The 16462-nt window shown below is 33.4% G+C and overlaps 1 protein-coding gene and 1 non-coding gene across 3 annotated transcripts in view; both read right to left on the bottom strand.

Moving 5' to 3' along the window:
• Positions 1 to 16462, bottom strand: part of CalpC (calpain C) — a 43982-nt gene that overhangs the window by 15094 nt on the left and 12426 nt on the right. For both annotated transcript variants that reach the window (XM_073074755.1, XM_073074756.1), the window contains exons 3-6: positions 8499 to 8568; positions 4029 to 4140; positions 3284 to 3424; positions 2157 to 2325 (exon numbers count right to left, since the gene is read on the bottom strand). In XM_073074755.1, the coding sequence (XP_072930856.1) occupies positions 2157 to 2325; positions 3284 to 3424; positions 4029 to 4140; positions 8499 to 8568 (492 nt within the window). The remainder of the gene's footprint in view (positions 1 to 2156; positions 2326 to 3283; positions 3425 to 4028; positions 4141 to 8498; positions 8569 to 16462) is intronic.
• On the bottom strand, positions 11603 to 11675 carry TRNAH-AUG (transfer RNA histidin (anticodon AUG)). Its single transcript has one exon. It is a non-coding gene; the product is annotated as a tRNA-His (tRNA).

The following is a 16462-nucleotide window of genomic DNA, read 5'->3' as shown; positions in this document are numbered from 1 at the left end:
CACATGAGCTACAACCGCTTGACAAAGCTGTTAATAAGTCGTACGAACATTTTTGGGACGAGGAAGTTTTGTTGTATGCATATCAGCATCCAGAACGTAAACTAACAAAAGCGCGTTTTACGAAAATTTTTACAAAAGTTTGGTCTAAGTGCATGACTAAAGAAAATATAATCAGTGGGTTTAGAGCTACCGGCCTCTTCCCGTACGATCCCAGTGCAATTCCTGAAGAAGCGTATGCACCTTCAGTACTTACGCTATTGCCGGATCCACAGTTGTCAAGTGTCTCAAGAATCCCTGATTCAGTTTCTGATTTCAATTCCAGAAATTCTGTTCCGTACCAAAGCTGCGACAATCATTCTAATAAGAATTTTCACGAAGAAGACGAGAGAAATTTATCACCATCTATTTTAATTCACGATGATGTATTCCCAAATCATGCAAATAACTTTGTTGAATCAAATCCAAAATCTCCGACTCTTGTCAGAAAATTAGTTGATTACAGCTCCTCTTCTGAAGAATTAAACTTAGTCGACTTGGAAAATCAAGAACAGGTTGAGAGACTACCGCTTTTGGAGAAAAATAATAGAAGTACAGAGTTTTGTTCGTCTGTTCCTACTACCTCTGGCGTTAATATGCAACCTTTGCCGCGTTTAGATTCTAGTACGCCTGATTTATCTGAAAATGAGGATCTTGATGCTAGTCTTATGAAAATTAAGTATACTTCAAAACGTTTTAATATTTATACCTCATCTTCTGAATCAGATGAAGAGAATTTAAATCCAGACCGCAGGAAACTCCCATCCCTCTCTGAGCATAAAAAGATTCAATCCAATGATTCAGAAGATAATTTGCCAGTATCAAAACTAAAAAGAAAAGCTGAAAAGTCACCATTCCACAAACAAATCCCCACTCCTAATTTTGCTATTATTAAAAATCAACCGAGAAGAAAGGCGATCAATTATATAGGCCAGAAAATTACCAAAGATTTATTTAATACTGTTAAAGAAAAAACGGCGAAGAACAATTTAAAAACAACCAAACAAACAAAATCTAGCAGACGACCAAGTTATATGGATTCTAGTAAAAATTTGCAACTTACAAGAAACCAAAGACAAGAAGGAATACAACCGAATGACTCTAATAAAAGAAGAAAAGAGCAAAACAAGAAAGAAGGTACCGAACTCAAAAAAGTAACGAAAGAAACACGACAGAATGAACATAAGAAATTGACAAAAGCAACAAAGAGGAAAGAACCTAAAATACCCAAAAAACATGATTGGTATTGTCATGGGTGCAAAGTGGATAGACTTGCTGATATGCGCCAATGCAAACAGTGCCAAATGTGGTATCACGAAGACTGTGTGGGTTTAACCAAAGAGGATGAGGAGCAATTCATATGTCCAGAGTGTAATTAAAGATCTCCTTAAGTTAATAAGTAAATTCACTTTTTACATTGTTTTTCCTTTTAGATTTCTATTTGTTTTTTATTAAATAAGTTTTTTTGTTAGGAGTGTAAGTACGCTCAAATAAAGGCAGGAGACTGATTTGTTTATATTTAAACTAAATACTTATCTATATTATTATAGATTTCAGAGTATGTGTCAATTTTCAGTATCCCTAAGATAGCCCACCTACGAATGTTATTAAAAAAAATATCGGAAGAACGAACTGAATTATTTTTATTTTTAATAAGTTACTTGCATAGTTGATCTCCGAGTTAATGTTTATTTAATTTAAAAGTCTATTTTTATTTTATTGTTCATTTTAAGTTTAATAGATTTAAGATAGCCCAGTTTTAAATATCTGGTTGATTTTTTGACTTTTATAAACAATGTTGAATTTAGGATGTGTTTTTATTTCGATATTTTATGATAAAAGTGTTTAAGTGTCTATTATGTACACATTTCCATCAATAATTTTCAGGCCATCTTGAGCGATCAGGTTGTTAAGATGGCCCAACACCAAGTTTTTAAAAATGTTTCCTTTTTCTGGCGAATTGCCAGGTACAATCATTTTTTTCTATATATTTCTTTCACAAATAAATATATTACAACTTTCATTGTGATTTTTCTTTATATTAGTTATGTGCAAGAATTTACGAGGTTTTGAAATTAAGCGGGCCTTCATAGGCGCTTGTACCTTATTCTTATACATACCGCGGGAACACAGCAGGCGGTAACAACACTAGTAGTCTTCATCAGGTTGTACAATATGCCAACTTCGCCCATATCACTTACTGCTAAAGACTCTGTAATCCCACCAGTCAAGTCTGCCAGTCCGTCTAATAAATTTCCATATTTAAGAGCTTCGTAGGAGCCGTGCATTCTAAAAATGAGAAAACTTCAACATTAGTACGGTATATCTACGTACTTCAAAAATATACGCGTCGAATAGATAACCTCTTTTCTTTGGAAAGTCGGTTAAAACGTTGGAAATCTTGTTACTTAAGAGAAGTTGTAACCCGCGATTATTCAGCGTATAGATTTACGCTGAAAATAATCGTGATTTAATTAGCAGTAACTAAGTATTACAAGTAAGTAGGTCCGCGTCAAACTGCTAGTCCGCTCTGAAGTTGTTGCGACTAGTTGCGAGCAGGTGTAGTCATACAATTTGCTATGGCGATGCGATTCATTTCTGTATTCAGAGCGGACTAGCAGTTTTACGTTGACTACACTTAATTAACAGATATAACATAATCCAGCTATTTATATGGACGATGTGTGTATGTACCTAAGTCTCCGCATAAGAATTTTGTCCATATACTTTAACTATTTGCTTTTGCAAGCTAAAATATGGATAAATAAGTGGTTTGTGGTACTAATCTGTACTTTAACGAAAAATTCTATTTGAATTTGATAAAAACTGAAAATAACAATCATATCAAATATATATTAACAACATTATCCAGATTTATACAATGTCGCCCATCGACAAGTGACCGCCCGAAATATTCTGAATATTCATGTAAATTTGGAGGAAAATATAGGAAATATGGTAAAAAATGTAAAGCAAGGTCACAAACGCTACATAAAAAGTAAAAAATTGAATAACTTCAAAAATATTAAAGAAGTTTTGAAGTTTATTTTCCATCATTTTTCATATAACCTATGTTACCCGTGGATAATGTAGCTTTCGAATGGTGAAAGAATTTTTAAAATCGGTCCAGTAGTTTTTGGACCTATTCACTACAATGAAACAAACAAAGTTTTCCTCTTATAATATTAGTATAGATATGCATGAGCAATGAAGATTTGAATTTGAATTTAACTGTAGTACAACCTACTTTGCATATGCCTTTTCCAGAAGTGCGGGCCAGAGTTGCTCGCTGTGGCTGGAGTGCATGAACGCCAGCTTTCCGTGGACTGTCGGGAGCCTGTCATCCACCAGCACTTCGACCCATTGCCCACACCACCATATTCGGAACCTAGAACCATATACACCTACGTAGAAACGCTTCGTAAGGAATTAACAGGATCAGTACCTACCCTTAGTATGAGTTTTTACGTTTTTTTAAAATGACCGTCTTTGTAATTGTTTACGTATTTCCCATACATTTCCAATCAGCGTCCGCAGCGGACTGTATCAGAACTGTGCAAATACGGAAACAAATAAAAAAGCAGTCATTTTTGTAAAAAACGTAAAAACTCATACTAAGGGGGGTACACTTTTCAGACGTACGTTTTCAGAGGCGGCATTAGTATATTTAAAATAATATTAAGTAGCTTTGTTTTGTTTATGCCAACATTACCAACTTAAATTTCATATATTTTCATAATGTTTTGTGTTTTGATTCACTTCGAAAGAGTACATTAGGTATAAATATACCTACATTCAAGCGAAGACCGCCTAAGCCACTTAAGGGTAATATTAGTCTCCCATTTGATTGTTTTACTTTAACAGTGAAAGAAAATTTTGAGAAATCTGCAATGCCTGGGAGCTCTACATTCCACACATTTTTTTTTCCAATTCATGCGACGATCCCCGCCTAGAAGTGGAGAATTAACGGGTTGATGATGATAATAGATTACCTGAACACGCCAGCGTAATTCGAATCAATCCTTTGGTCAGCGGGGACCACCCTGTAGAATAGGCCTTTGCATAAGTATAAGACTCGGACGCACGAAAGAAGCCATTTGTCTCCTGAAACATACACCTTCAATGAGAAACATTTTGATGTTATATATAGATGAGTGCCTGTTATGTGTATTTGTGTGTTAAAGAAGCAACAAACGGGCCTGCAGCATCTATGGAGAAAGTTTTAGTTACAACTCTTCCCGATATAAAACTAGCAAACCGCCCGCGCTTCGCACGGTCAGCATATAATTAATATCTGTCTTAATCGTCGTGATGGCCTAGTGGTTAATAAACTCAGCCTCTTGATCGAGGGGTCCTGGGTTCAAATACCAGGCGCGCACTTCTGATTTTTTAAAGTTATGTGCGTATTAGAAGTTAATTATCACTTGCTTGAATGGTGAAGGAAAACATCGTTAGGAAACCTACATGCCTAAGAAATCTTAAAAACAAGTTTTCAAAGGTATCTGAAGTCTACCAATTCGCACTTGGCCAGCGCGGTGGACTACGGCCTAATCCTTCTCATTCTGAGAGGAGACCCTTGGCCAGCAGTGGGACAGTAATGGGTTGATGATGGTGATGATGAATCGTAGTAAACTGTCAGCTACCTATAGCCTGCTCCATCAATATAAAATAATTCGCATAAATTCATCCAGCAAAGGCAAATTACTCATATTATGTAGATAAGCCTGGGCAATAACATTAATTAATAAGAACAACAATAACATGTCTTACAGTAGTACATAAAATAAAATATAAGTAGTATCTTATAAAATAGTAAACTGTTCAAAATGTGATGTAGGTATTTAAAATTGAAATTAGATAGGTATCCTATATATATTAGGACATGTTTTAGTGGAAAGCACATGTAAGTAATGATTAAAATGTTACGTGAATAAACAAATCGAAGAATATAATATGAAACTGTAGAAATTATTAAAAATGACTAAGCATTAATGTGGCGTTAACCTAATTCCTTAATTGTGGATACTACGCGGAAGTGGTTATAGCAATCTTTAGTTATAATTTTGAATGGAAAAAAAAATATTACAAAATAATAATGTTAAAATTGAGTTACGTTTTTCCGAAATTCATATTAGATTGTTTGTAGGAGGTAGCCGTTGAAACAGCTAAATAAATAACGAGACTTACACTCAAGATAGAGATTAACGGGAAATATATTACTTACAATCCGTAGAAACAGGGTACATGTGTTCAATATATATATACATAGGTAGATATTCTATAGATGTGTGCGCTTTCAGATGTGATTTAATATAAAGTTACGGACCAATGTGGTATTTAAGTCCCCCGGTACGGGGCACTGCAAATAAATAATTATAATTAAAAAGTGGTAGAACTCTTTATGGTTCGACTTACTCAGGGGTAGCGGCGCATCTATGGCCAACCTCGGGTAGGAATATCTAATCCTATCTGGGGTTGATTACAGATGTCTACGGACGGTAGTACCACTTACCATCAGGCAGACTGCACGCACGTCTACTAGTCCTATATTACATACTAGCTGACCCGGCAAACTTTGTTACGCCTCGAAATTTATTTATGAAATATATTTCATATTGTTATAAAATATAGCCTATGTTACTCGTGGATAATGTAGCTTTCGAATGGTGAAAGAATTTTTAAAATCGGTCCAGTAGTTTTTGAGCCTATTCATTACAACCAAACAAACAAACAAAGTTTTCCTCTGTATAATATTAGTATAGATATGTATATAAAAAGTCAATACTTAATTTATACCCGTGGTCCATACTTATTCGTGATATACCTACCCATAAAGTGTGAAAGCGGCCACGGTTACGTAACATCATAAACATAATACATCTCCGGCGATACCGTTACGGCTGCCTTCTCACGGCTCACTTGTGGATCAGTAGCGCACAACAATCAGGTCTCTACTTTTCCATATTTTCTATTTCTCTTTAACTATAGCTCGCAGGCCTTTGTACGACCGATACGAAACAACTAATAGTACAAATAAGAGCTACCAAATTAGTTTTAAATTTGGGGGCACGGTAGTGTCCCGCCCAGTCGAGTAAAATATATTTTATATTTATACATAATAAACAAAGTATTATAAAAAACGTGTGAGCATTTAATTTACTTTTATGTAATATTTAGTTTCCTGTACGTAAATGGTTTTCCAAATGGTATATGTAGAATAACATTAAGTTGCTTTGGTTTAGATCGAGCGTATTTTAAAACTGTTCATATTGAGAACTTTATATTAAGCCAAAAGTTCCAAAAGCTCATATACCTACTTACCTACTTAGGCATTATTAAATTTTAAATATTGACGAAGTTAAAACTGTTTACAAATCAATAACAAAATGTAAATGCAACAGTTTCAGTATTTCATTTATTAAAGTGTAAATTAGTAATACAACTGCATTTGTAAAGTATATATATGGTTCTTGACAAAGAGATTGAAATTATAGATAATGTTGGCTAATTATTTTTTTGTTAGACATTATTGGACAGCGGACACGATTACTTAATTAAATGAGTGAAGAGTGTTATGTATTGGAAAGTTATTTTTGCTAGATTAAAGAATTTTTCGTTACTGTAGTCTAAATTACGATTTCGTGTAGGTATGCAATACTAATTATCAGATTGATTTAATGCCTGTGTAAACATATTTTAAGTGCATTTAGGCGGTCTAATTATTTACTCTTCGTGTAAGTCAACGCCCGTGAGTAATAATAACTAATATTGACAAACTTTGATTCACCACAGTTCGAAATATAAAACATCGTACTCAAAGATTGATTAACATTGATTTTATGAATTGGGCGTAAAAGTTCGCATACCTAACTTCACTGACCCGCCGCGTGTAATTAAATCTAATTTTGAAAAATAAATAATTCATTGCCCTCGCCTTAAGGTAAAATATAGAACAATACAGTCGCTAAGCTTAACACATTGTTACTCTAACGTACTTATGGTTACTGTACAGGGATTTTATTTATAAAATTGGAGTAGCGAATGAGCGTATGATAGTGCAGTCTGTAAGGTCAATGCCGCGTCTTCGTTACCGCCGATCACAGACGCTTTGCCACTATGAATACACATATTGTACGTCAATGGTAGCCACCATTGTAAGTCAGCCGGTATCTGTACCCATCATAACAGCAATATACATTGAAACCCAGACCTGTTTCACACTAGAAATGGGCGTAGCGGTGGTAACTCTCTGGTCGTACCACACCTAGGTAGTGACTCTACCATTTACAAATATTCAATATGCAAATAATATTAAGCTCCATAATCAATATCCTGCTTGTAAATCCCAAATAAGAATTGAATATCTACAAAATAAAACAGATTTCGATCTTTACTCGGAATCAGAAGCCAAAAGTGTTATTTTATATAAGTATACTAACAAAAGATGCAAGATTTCTCTATTCTTAGCCCTATTCATTTACAAATGGGTAGGTAAGGCGCAAAGCTATTAATTTTAGACTCCTTCAAAATGTGGAAACATTTTTTCGTTCGCATCGCGTAATCAAGAAAGAACTTAATGTAATTCTAAAGAACTATTTTTTTCCAAAATAACGTTCCTGATGGTGCTAAAATAATTTTCAATTAAATTTTCATGATAGAAATTATAAGACAGATTTGCATGCATGTAATTTATAATTATACTTTCTACAATATGTAATAAAATGTGTAGGTACAAATTTCATTCATATCTATACTTTTCAAAAGTAAGTCAATATTTAGTTAGTAGAATTACTAACTCCAAAATAACGGAAAATTACTTTATGATATAATATGTCCATTCACTTTTAAAATTAAAAGGTTGTGGTTTAGGAACATAAATTACATAAACGTACTGTGACACAGATAGATATAGATATACAGATGGATACACAATTAATTCGCTTTAGCGCTTTAATGAGTTTCATCTATTTCATAGGAAATATCCTAAAAATGGGAAATTAAATTGAATTTAACCTAAATAATGGCAATGAACATAGTCGTTAAGGGTTCTGACAGTAAATGTAATGCTACTAAAATTCATAAGGCACATAAAGTTTCAATTGGTAAATAATCTTGCGCGTTAGTGAGAAATATTATTCGCATATGGTTCTCAAATTTGCCACCCTCTTTTGGAATCAATTACATTCTAGCGACCCTTCGCCTACCCCAAAAACTGTCAACCAGGAAGCAGTCCTTCTATTTTGCTTCATACATTAAAAACACCCAACACTCTCTACGGCCCCATTTAAGTCTACAGCGCCCATAAGGAGGCATTATCGCTCACTTCGAGAAACAGCTTTATACCAAGTCAGTACTAATTGCACGTTGTAGGGGATAACATGAAATGGTATCGCAGTCATGCCATAAACAAACGGGATAAGCAAGAAAAGCGTTAGGCATTGTTTGAGACGATCGTAACTCACCAAGTCTGCCGGACACCACGTCGAAAGTATCGCTGTTGTCGAGCAGGAACGCCGGGTTCGCGTACAGTTCCTGCAAGCCATTTCGTAACTCGTTTAACTAGGAAATCGAAACAATTGGCACACGGTTTTAAGTAAACAAACAATTGTGCCTATTTAGTTGGCTCTAGAGCCTAAACACTTAAAAGATGTAACTAAAATGTCCAAGTTAGGAATGGTATGAATTTACCTGTATCGAAGTAAAAATGTATTAGATGTTAAACTTTGCAAATTTGCTTAACGGATTGAATGAAAAATATGAAACTGCAACTACTTAGCTGTTTATGTAAAATATAATGAATGTAAGTAGGTATACAAAAAATATTTTAGCACTTTTAGAGTACAATAATGTTTATAGCAAACGACCATTTAACGACCACACGACCTTAATTTCTACACGTAATTAGAACGATACAAACTATATATTTGATTACAAAATATTAATGAAGTTTTACTGCAAATAATATTACGAATTACTTTCAAACGGTTTGTAACAAATAAGTTCGTCTTAAAACTGTTAAGGCGAATGACATAAAGATATAGAAAGTAAAATCTGGCGAAAGTGTTAGCACCACAAACGAACAGTTAACAGTGCATTACAAATGAGTCTAATTATATTTTACAGTCGCCTTTAGGTGACCTTGATTTGGGTACATGACAGTTTTTATCGATACACTGTTTCAATGATAAAGTAAAAAACTAATAACTAGTGCTATTGGGTATTTTTGCGCTATAGTTTCGAGAATTATGTTTAGCATAAGATATTGTAGGCCTATTTAATAAATACTTGAGGAAGAGCATCAAATCATATGAAAAGTTGAAGGGCAAAGGAAAAGTTATTAATCTCTTGTTATCTTATATCTTAAGTCAACTACCTACAGCCTACAGTTAATGTAAAGTATAATTATACTTCTTATTAATGTCTACTAAATATTGACCTTTGACAGCAAGATCTGCCTACTACAAATTGACAAATCATCTTTGGTGGACATAGTAAAAAAAAACATTTCATTACTTACTAATAAAGAGCAATAGTGAATTGCTTGAAATAAACTCGGTATTTTCTTGATAATGTATTACTTAAGATAATTAGAAATCAAATCTAATTATAATATAAGGTATGTGTATCCACGATACGTGTCAGCAAAGTAGCAAACAGAAGCTTGACGAACTATGAAAGAAAGTTTAAACATGTTTTCGTTGAATATAGGTTGCAGGTGGTAATAGTTAATCCGATTTACACCCACGATCGCAATATCCAGTTTCAGTACTTGCTGCTTGGTCGGTTACAAGCTTATAACATAGTAAATTTTACTATGGTAATCCTTACTAATATTATAAATCCGAAAGTAACTCTGTCTGTCTGTCTGTCTGTCTGTCTGTCTGGTTGTCTTTTCTTCACGCCTAAACCACTGAACCGATTTTAATGAAATTTTGTGCAAAGATAGTCTGAGACCCGAGAAAGGACATAGGATAGTTTTTATCCCGGAAATCCCACGGGAACTAGGGATGGTGATCTAAGATCGATTAATCGGAGAATCGATCTTTTGGACCAAAAAAATCGATTATTTTAATGGATATTAGTAACGATTGAATCGTAAACTATGTATTTGATCAAGTGATGATCTTTAGCAAAGTTGTTGTCCACGAAGGTTCCAGAGTTGGTACGACCAATTTTCGCCAGATAGTGCCACTGTCGTTCCAATGAAGGTACGAATTTTCTGTTTTATGAATGTTAGTATGTTATATTATTTTCTTTTAAACGCGGGCGAAGCCGCGGGCAAAAACTAGTAATCAATAGATATGGGTAGGGAGTTGCGTGTCCGCATTATGCTTTTATATTTCACACTCATTGTGATACATGATAATATGTATTGGATTGTATTTTAGATAGCTATTGTATATCATTCATAAATATACTTATTAATAATAAAGCCAGTATTATTCGCCATTAAATCTATGGACACGATTATACTGATTTAGTGGGCAACTCTACCCATTTCGTAATGACGTTCGAGACAACTATTTTATATTATCAACGCACAGACAAAACAGTTTGATCTATAAACATAAAATTTTACACATAGGTTCTTTACCTACATAACGTAGGTAACCTGATAAAGATTTGCAAGTTTCACCCATCATGTAATAACATAAGGGTGTTTATGAAAATCCGGGAGTGATAATGCGTTAGTTCTATATATTTATTTCTACGACTCTGGGTTTTACGCCAGTGTCTTCCCAAAAATATATTATTAATCGAACGTTTCTCTCAACTCATTCTTGACTCACCGCTCTTATATCCAACTCCGTCGTAACCTCATCACCGCGTTTCAGAGGACTGATCACGCCCTCTGTTCGTTTGTAATAAAACGAAAGCGAAACCAGCGACATTGAGGACATATACCATAGTTTAATGATCTGGTAGATGTCGTTACAAGCTACGCTACGGAGTTGCTTTACGCTAGCTTACGTTCTTGCAACGTTGTCGATTTATTGCAAGAACTCATTAATTACGCTATTGAAGTAAATCACTTATTAGTATTTTTGATACTCCATATCCATTGATAAGAATAATAAAAATATTCAACATGAATATATAATTTTGTGTAACAAACCAACCAACACGGAGAAATTGTTTACTAAAATGTTGGCTTTGTGACTTAATGAGCTCTTGCTATAAACCAACATTATAGTGATAAGTAACAGTGACGAATTAGCAATAGACAACATACATCTGGCGTTTCTTAGTAAACTAAGACTCTCCGCTGAACTTCCTAGATTAAGTTTATAAAAAGATTTAATGTATGTTTGGAATTATAAAAAATATGGCTTAACTCAGCTTTTCAGATTTATATATCTATAGAATATGGTTTTGTAGTGGCATAGAAGTGGGTAATATTTTTTGTATAAAAATTACGAAGTAGCAAAACTTCAAAAAAGAAAAATCTATGAAAGGGAAAATAAAAAGGAACTATGCTTAAAAAGTAAAACCTAAAATAGAAAAAATGAATAAATAGTAAAAAATAAAAATTAACAACAAAATAAGGAATATGCACCCACTATAGTGCTCCCGGGGGGAATCGAACCTCCGACCTCTCAGTCCATAACCGAGCGCGCCTACCAATGCGCCACAGGAGCTACAGATGTGTAGTCGAAATTAGCCTTCTGTATATACCTCTGTCGTTACTACGATTTATCGGTACCTCGCCGTGAGTGAGTAGGCTTAGATCAAAATATTAAAAGTAATTTGGAATTTAGTGGGCCAAGGGCCTTAGTTGTTTTATTGAAACAAGAAGAAAATAGTAAAGTTAAGTTAAGAAAGAAATAAGTAAAGTTACTTTAAAATAGCTATAGAAACACTAAATATTTGAAGCGATATCATTAATAAGTAATTGAAGGCGGTAGAACCTATTTCTGCTTGAAAACAGCAGCGTTAAGCGCTGTGGAAGGAAGGAAGACACTTTTCGGAAGCTTTCCAGCTTAGTCCTCAGGTAGCGGCGCATCTGGCCAACTCAGGTATTAATTGAATCTTATCTGAAGTTAGTTACGGATGTATTACCATCAGGTGGACTTCATGCTCGTCTGCTACTGCTGTATAATAAAAATGCGCATGGTGGTCCATCGTCGCCAATGAAACTGCTTTGGAATTGGTCCCGACTTGGAAATTGTGCTTGTGATTGTTCTAACCCAAAAATATTCTAACGTGGCATCATTAGTTTATATTTTGGTAGACGTATCGTTCCTTTATGTTATTCTCTACCACATAATAATATACCTTATTATTCTGTGGTTCTACGGTAAATAAATATTAATTAAGGTAATTAGTGATCAGCTCCAAGGTACCAAATTATATTATTGTCATTCAAACTACATACACGTACGAAGTTTCACTTCGACATGACAGCCAAAAGTAGGTAAAAATTTACTTGAAAAATTGTATTACTTGGTTTGCTAGTTAGTTACTTAGTTGCATGATTACATATTATACTGTTTAACACGTTTTGAGTCGGTAACAAACTTAATTTAAATAAATACCCGATCATTACGTTCTAGTTGGTTTCAGTCCCTTACATACAAAAACAGCCTTTTTCTTTAATTCTAAATAGTAAGTATGGTACCTTTCTGAAATCTCTTTAACTAGACATATTTTTTGAGCAATGTGCACTTATAGTTCAGTACATTTTTTTTTCACCGCGGATAGTCAAAGTTGGGGAAAAAATACTAGAAAGTTTTAAATCTCAAAATAGCCCTTTTATGGTTCCTGAGCTTTATTTAACTAGTTTACATTTCTATATAGTAGACCAACTATCTGGTAGTATTTTACAGAAAAAAGAAACACTGCATCGCCGAATTTGTATATGCAGTTAACGAAACAAGACGAATAGGGCTGAATATTCAAAAAAAAAAATTATTATACTAAAATTATTATTATACTTAGTTAAAAAACGGTGATACTTTTACTAAGATATTTTTTCTCTAGGAGGTCAGCCCCTAACCTATGTTCTCCCCAAGTTTGTCGTGGTACTTACGGGAGACCCTGTATATGATAAATAAAATAAGATAGAATAATGTAAGTCTTAAAACTGCATATATTTGTACAAGGGTGGTCTGCACATGATTCCCACGATCGGCATAGGAATTGGGTAGGCTAACTATGTATGCTCTTTTTTTGAAGTCTGTTAAAATAAAAATCGAAACGCATATCCATGCGTAAACTAACGCGCATTCGGACGTTAGACAAATTTCAGCTTGTCTCACTCTTTATGGAAATTCGTGCGTTGTAATCATAGATACGAGTAAGTATAGATATCTCAATTGAAGGAAGCCATTAAATAGCTGTCATGGTGTAATTTACGCGGGGCAATGCGGGCCAACATGCGTAGTTAAGTGGTGCAAAAACACGGAATCGAAGAAAAAGTGCGCAGAAATATCGTTTCACTCTTAAATGATCTAAAAACTATATTTTTTCATTTATGATTCAATTGTCAAAATTGGTTACATTTTCTTGTCAGGAGTGAGTAATCTTTACTAATCTATGGTTTTAATGTTATACGCGTGAAATTTAATACGAAGTCTTTGATAGAAACAATTCATGTCTTTAAACGTTTTTGCATGGGGTTGGTGAAAGTTTGCATTACTTATTATTTCATTTATAATTTAGGTACGTGTAGTACGAAGACGCGGGCAAATATAACATTTATAGGTAGATTTATAGGTTGTAAATTGTACATGCAATAGCATACTGACACAAGTTTAGTTTTATTTCATCGACATGTCTAAGAATAAAAAAGAAAACACCTTTTATTCCGATACCAGGACAGTATTAATAACGGTAGTTCTACTTTAGGTACAAAAGTATTGTAGTTATAGTATAGCAGGTGAGTAAAGGCACGAGCCGCATAACAAACGCACAACCACAAAAACTTGCAAAATACGAACCGTTGTTGTACACCTACGTCGTATGATCTGTTGAACTAAACTTGTCCGCACTAGCCACTTCATTAGTCTGGCATTTCACTTTCTATATTAGAGCTGTTGGCTTTTATAGGTCTTGTTCATTTCTATATTCTTATGATTATATATATTTTCTGTCATTTTTACCACGCTTTTATTAGCTTGGGTTGTATCTTTGTATGTATGTATGTAACGGAATCCTTGAACTCGATTTTTACCCACTTTGAACGGTCCGATTAATTTAAAATTTTGAACACCTACCAAGAACCAAGAATCGATGACAATATATGATGACATACACGCTTTTAATAATTTTACCCCATTCACCTCATCAGGATCGTCAGGAATCAGGTTAACGATTTTCTTGTGGTTTTTAGTTTTTAAACTATAATTAGTAACATACCATGTCGATTAAATGCAGGTATTCTTTAATGTATTGTTACTGTCGATTCTTAAAATACTAATGAATTTATTTTAATAAATATTAATGTAATAAAAAAATAAACAAATATGCAGTCTTTCATTTAGTAAAGCTTCTCATATATCTTTTCATTTAACTAATTAGTTTTTTATTGTAGTTTATAATAAATAATAGACATTATGTTTTATCCCAACAACCTGACATTCCAAGTAATTATGATCTACAAATCGTATATACAAGATCTGGTTAGAAGTTACCTTTTTACGAAAGCACACTCGAAATCAAACAAGCCAATATGAGTAAAATAAATATTTAAATGTGTTTTGGAGTTTTGTGAATATCTACAACCATGTGCCAATTGCATTTGTACAATTTATATTCTATTATCAATTAATATTTAGATTAAAAAATGTGTAGAATATATAAAATATTACAGCAATGAACGTAAGTTACGATGTATTTACGATACATACACATAATAATAATTATTACCTCGGAGATGCTCCATAATCGAGATGGAAATGACGCTCATTTTCATCATCGAGATGCCGTAATGGTTGACTGCCGCGATAGTCAATTGCATAATTTATTATACACGACGTCATATTATTCACCATATTTATCATTGTATGAATTATATTAAATATAGTGTCTAAGTTTATTGTGCTGTATTCATTGATCAAGGTGTAATGTTATTAAAGTCACTTGTTATTTGTTATTATTTATTGATCATTGATTTTGATTTTGTACGACCTTCTGACTAGGAGTTGACAAAAAATATGGTACTGAAAATTTAACGATTGCTAGTTACTATCGATTTGACTATCCATATAATATATAGAGTTATATGTAACTAATGTAACTAATGTTGTATATTGTATGATATTGTATATTGTATGTATTGTATATTGTATTTATAGCCAACACGAATACCATCCTGAATGGTGGAACTGTACATCTAACCTTGTAGGTTCTTGAACTCTTTAACAGAACGCAAAAAACGGTTATATTATCAGTTTAATAAAAAACAATTTGTATTGAAAAGTACTGCTTGTTTCGCAATGAACACAAATAACATGCAATTAAAATTATGTCGATTGTGTAGGTATAATGATTTTAATTCTGCAGGAACTATCTCGTAGGTAATTACTAAATACGTAGACAGCCTACTATTAAACCGTAGTTCGTTACGAGTTGAGACACAGACGCGATAATCAATTTGTCATACGTCGATAATGTTACAGTAAAATGTTGTAAGAAGTTACCAATTTAAGATATTTTATTTCATGTCTTTTGGGAATTGTCGATAGAGCATTATTTTTTGAAAAAGATACTAGTAGTCAATAACTAGCAATACAATAAGGCAATAAAATTTTAAAAGATCTTTAACCTCTAGACGGGATAAGAATTTTATTAACATTTTTAATTGTCTAGTTTCGTATTTTAAGGAAGTTTAAAATATTGAGACATACAGAGGTAGATAAGTAAGTTATTTAGTTATAACTGTTTTAAAGTTTCTAGTTTTTAACGAAAACTAAGTTCTTTCTCATTTGGAACGATAGTTCACGCATATGTAACACATAGTATAATTATTGTACAGCGTTTACCTTTGTCTATTGTCAGTTTGCTTTTTTACTATCATCATCAACTTCCGAGCGGACTAGCAGTTTGGCGCGGACTATACGTGCATACTTAAGTATACGTGCGCTTTTTTAGGGTTCTGTACCCAAAGGGTTGCTATGAAAACATATACTACGAGTAAAAATAAATAAATGAAAAGTTGGTTGTACGGAACCCTTCATGTGTGAGTTCGACTCTTGCGACTCTACTTGCCGAACTATTCGTAAGAAGTAAGAATACTACCCTTTCAAAATTACTTAAGTAAAAATGTAATTGTACAAATCGTAGTTATACTATTTATATATCTATTTAATAAAAAGACTAAGTACTACCCATGTTTATTTATTCAAGGCCATTCCGTATATACTTTAATTTATGAGCATACTTCGTGAGATTACAAGAAAGGTGAAAGTAATCGAGTGGCGAGTGA

Source organism: Epargyreus clarus, unplaced genomic scaffold (assembly GCF_041222505.1).
Source record: "Epargyreus clarus isolate Ecla_fem2 unplaced genomic scaffold, WU_Ecla_fem_2.2 ptg000007l, whole genome shotgun sequence".
In the NCBI taxonomy this organism is placed as follows: Eukaryota; Metazoa; Arthropoda; class Insecta; order Lepidoptera; family Hesperiidae; genus Epargyreus; species Epargyreus clarus.
The sequence above is the reverse complement of the archived record's forward strand: the minus strand, read 5'-3'. Positions and strand labels throughout refer to the sequence as shown.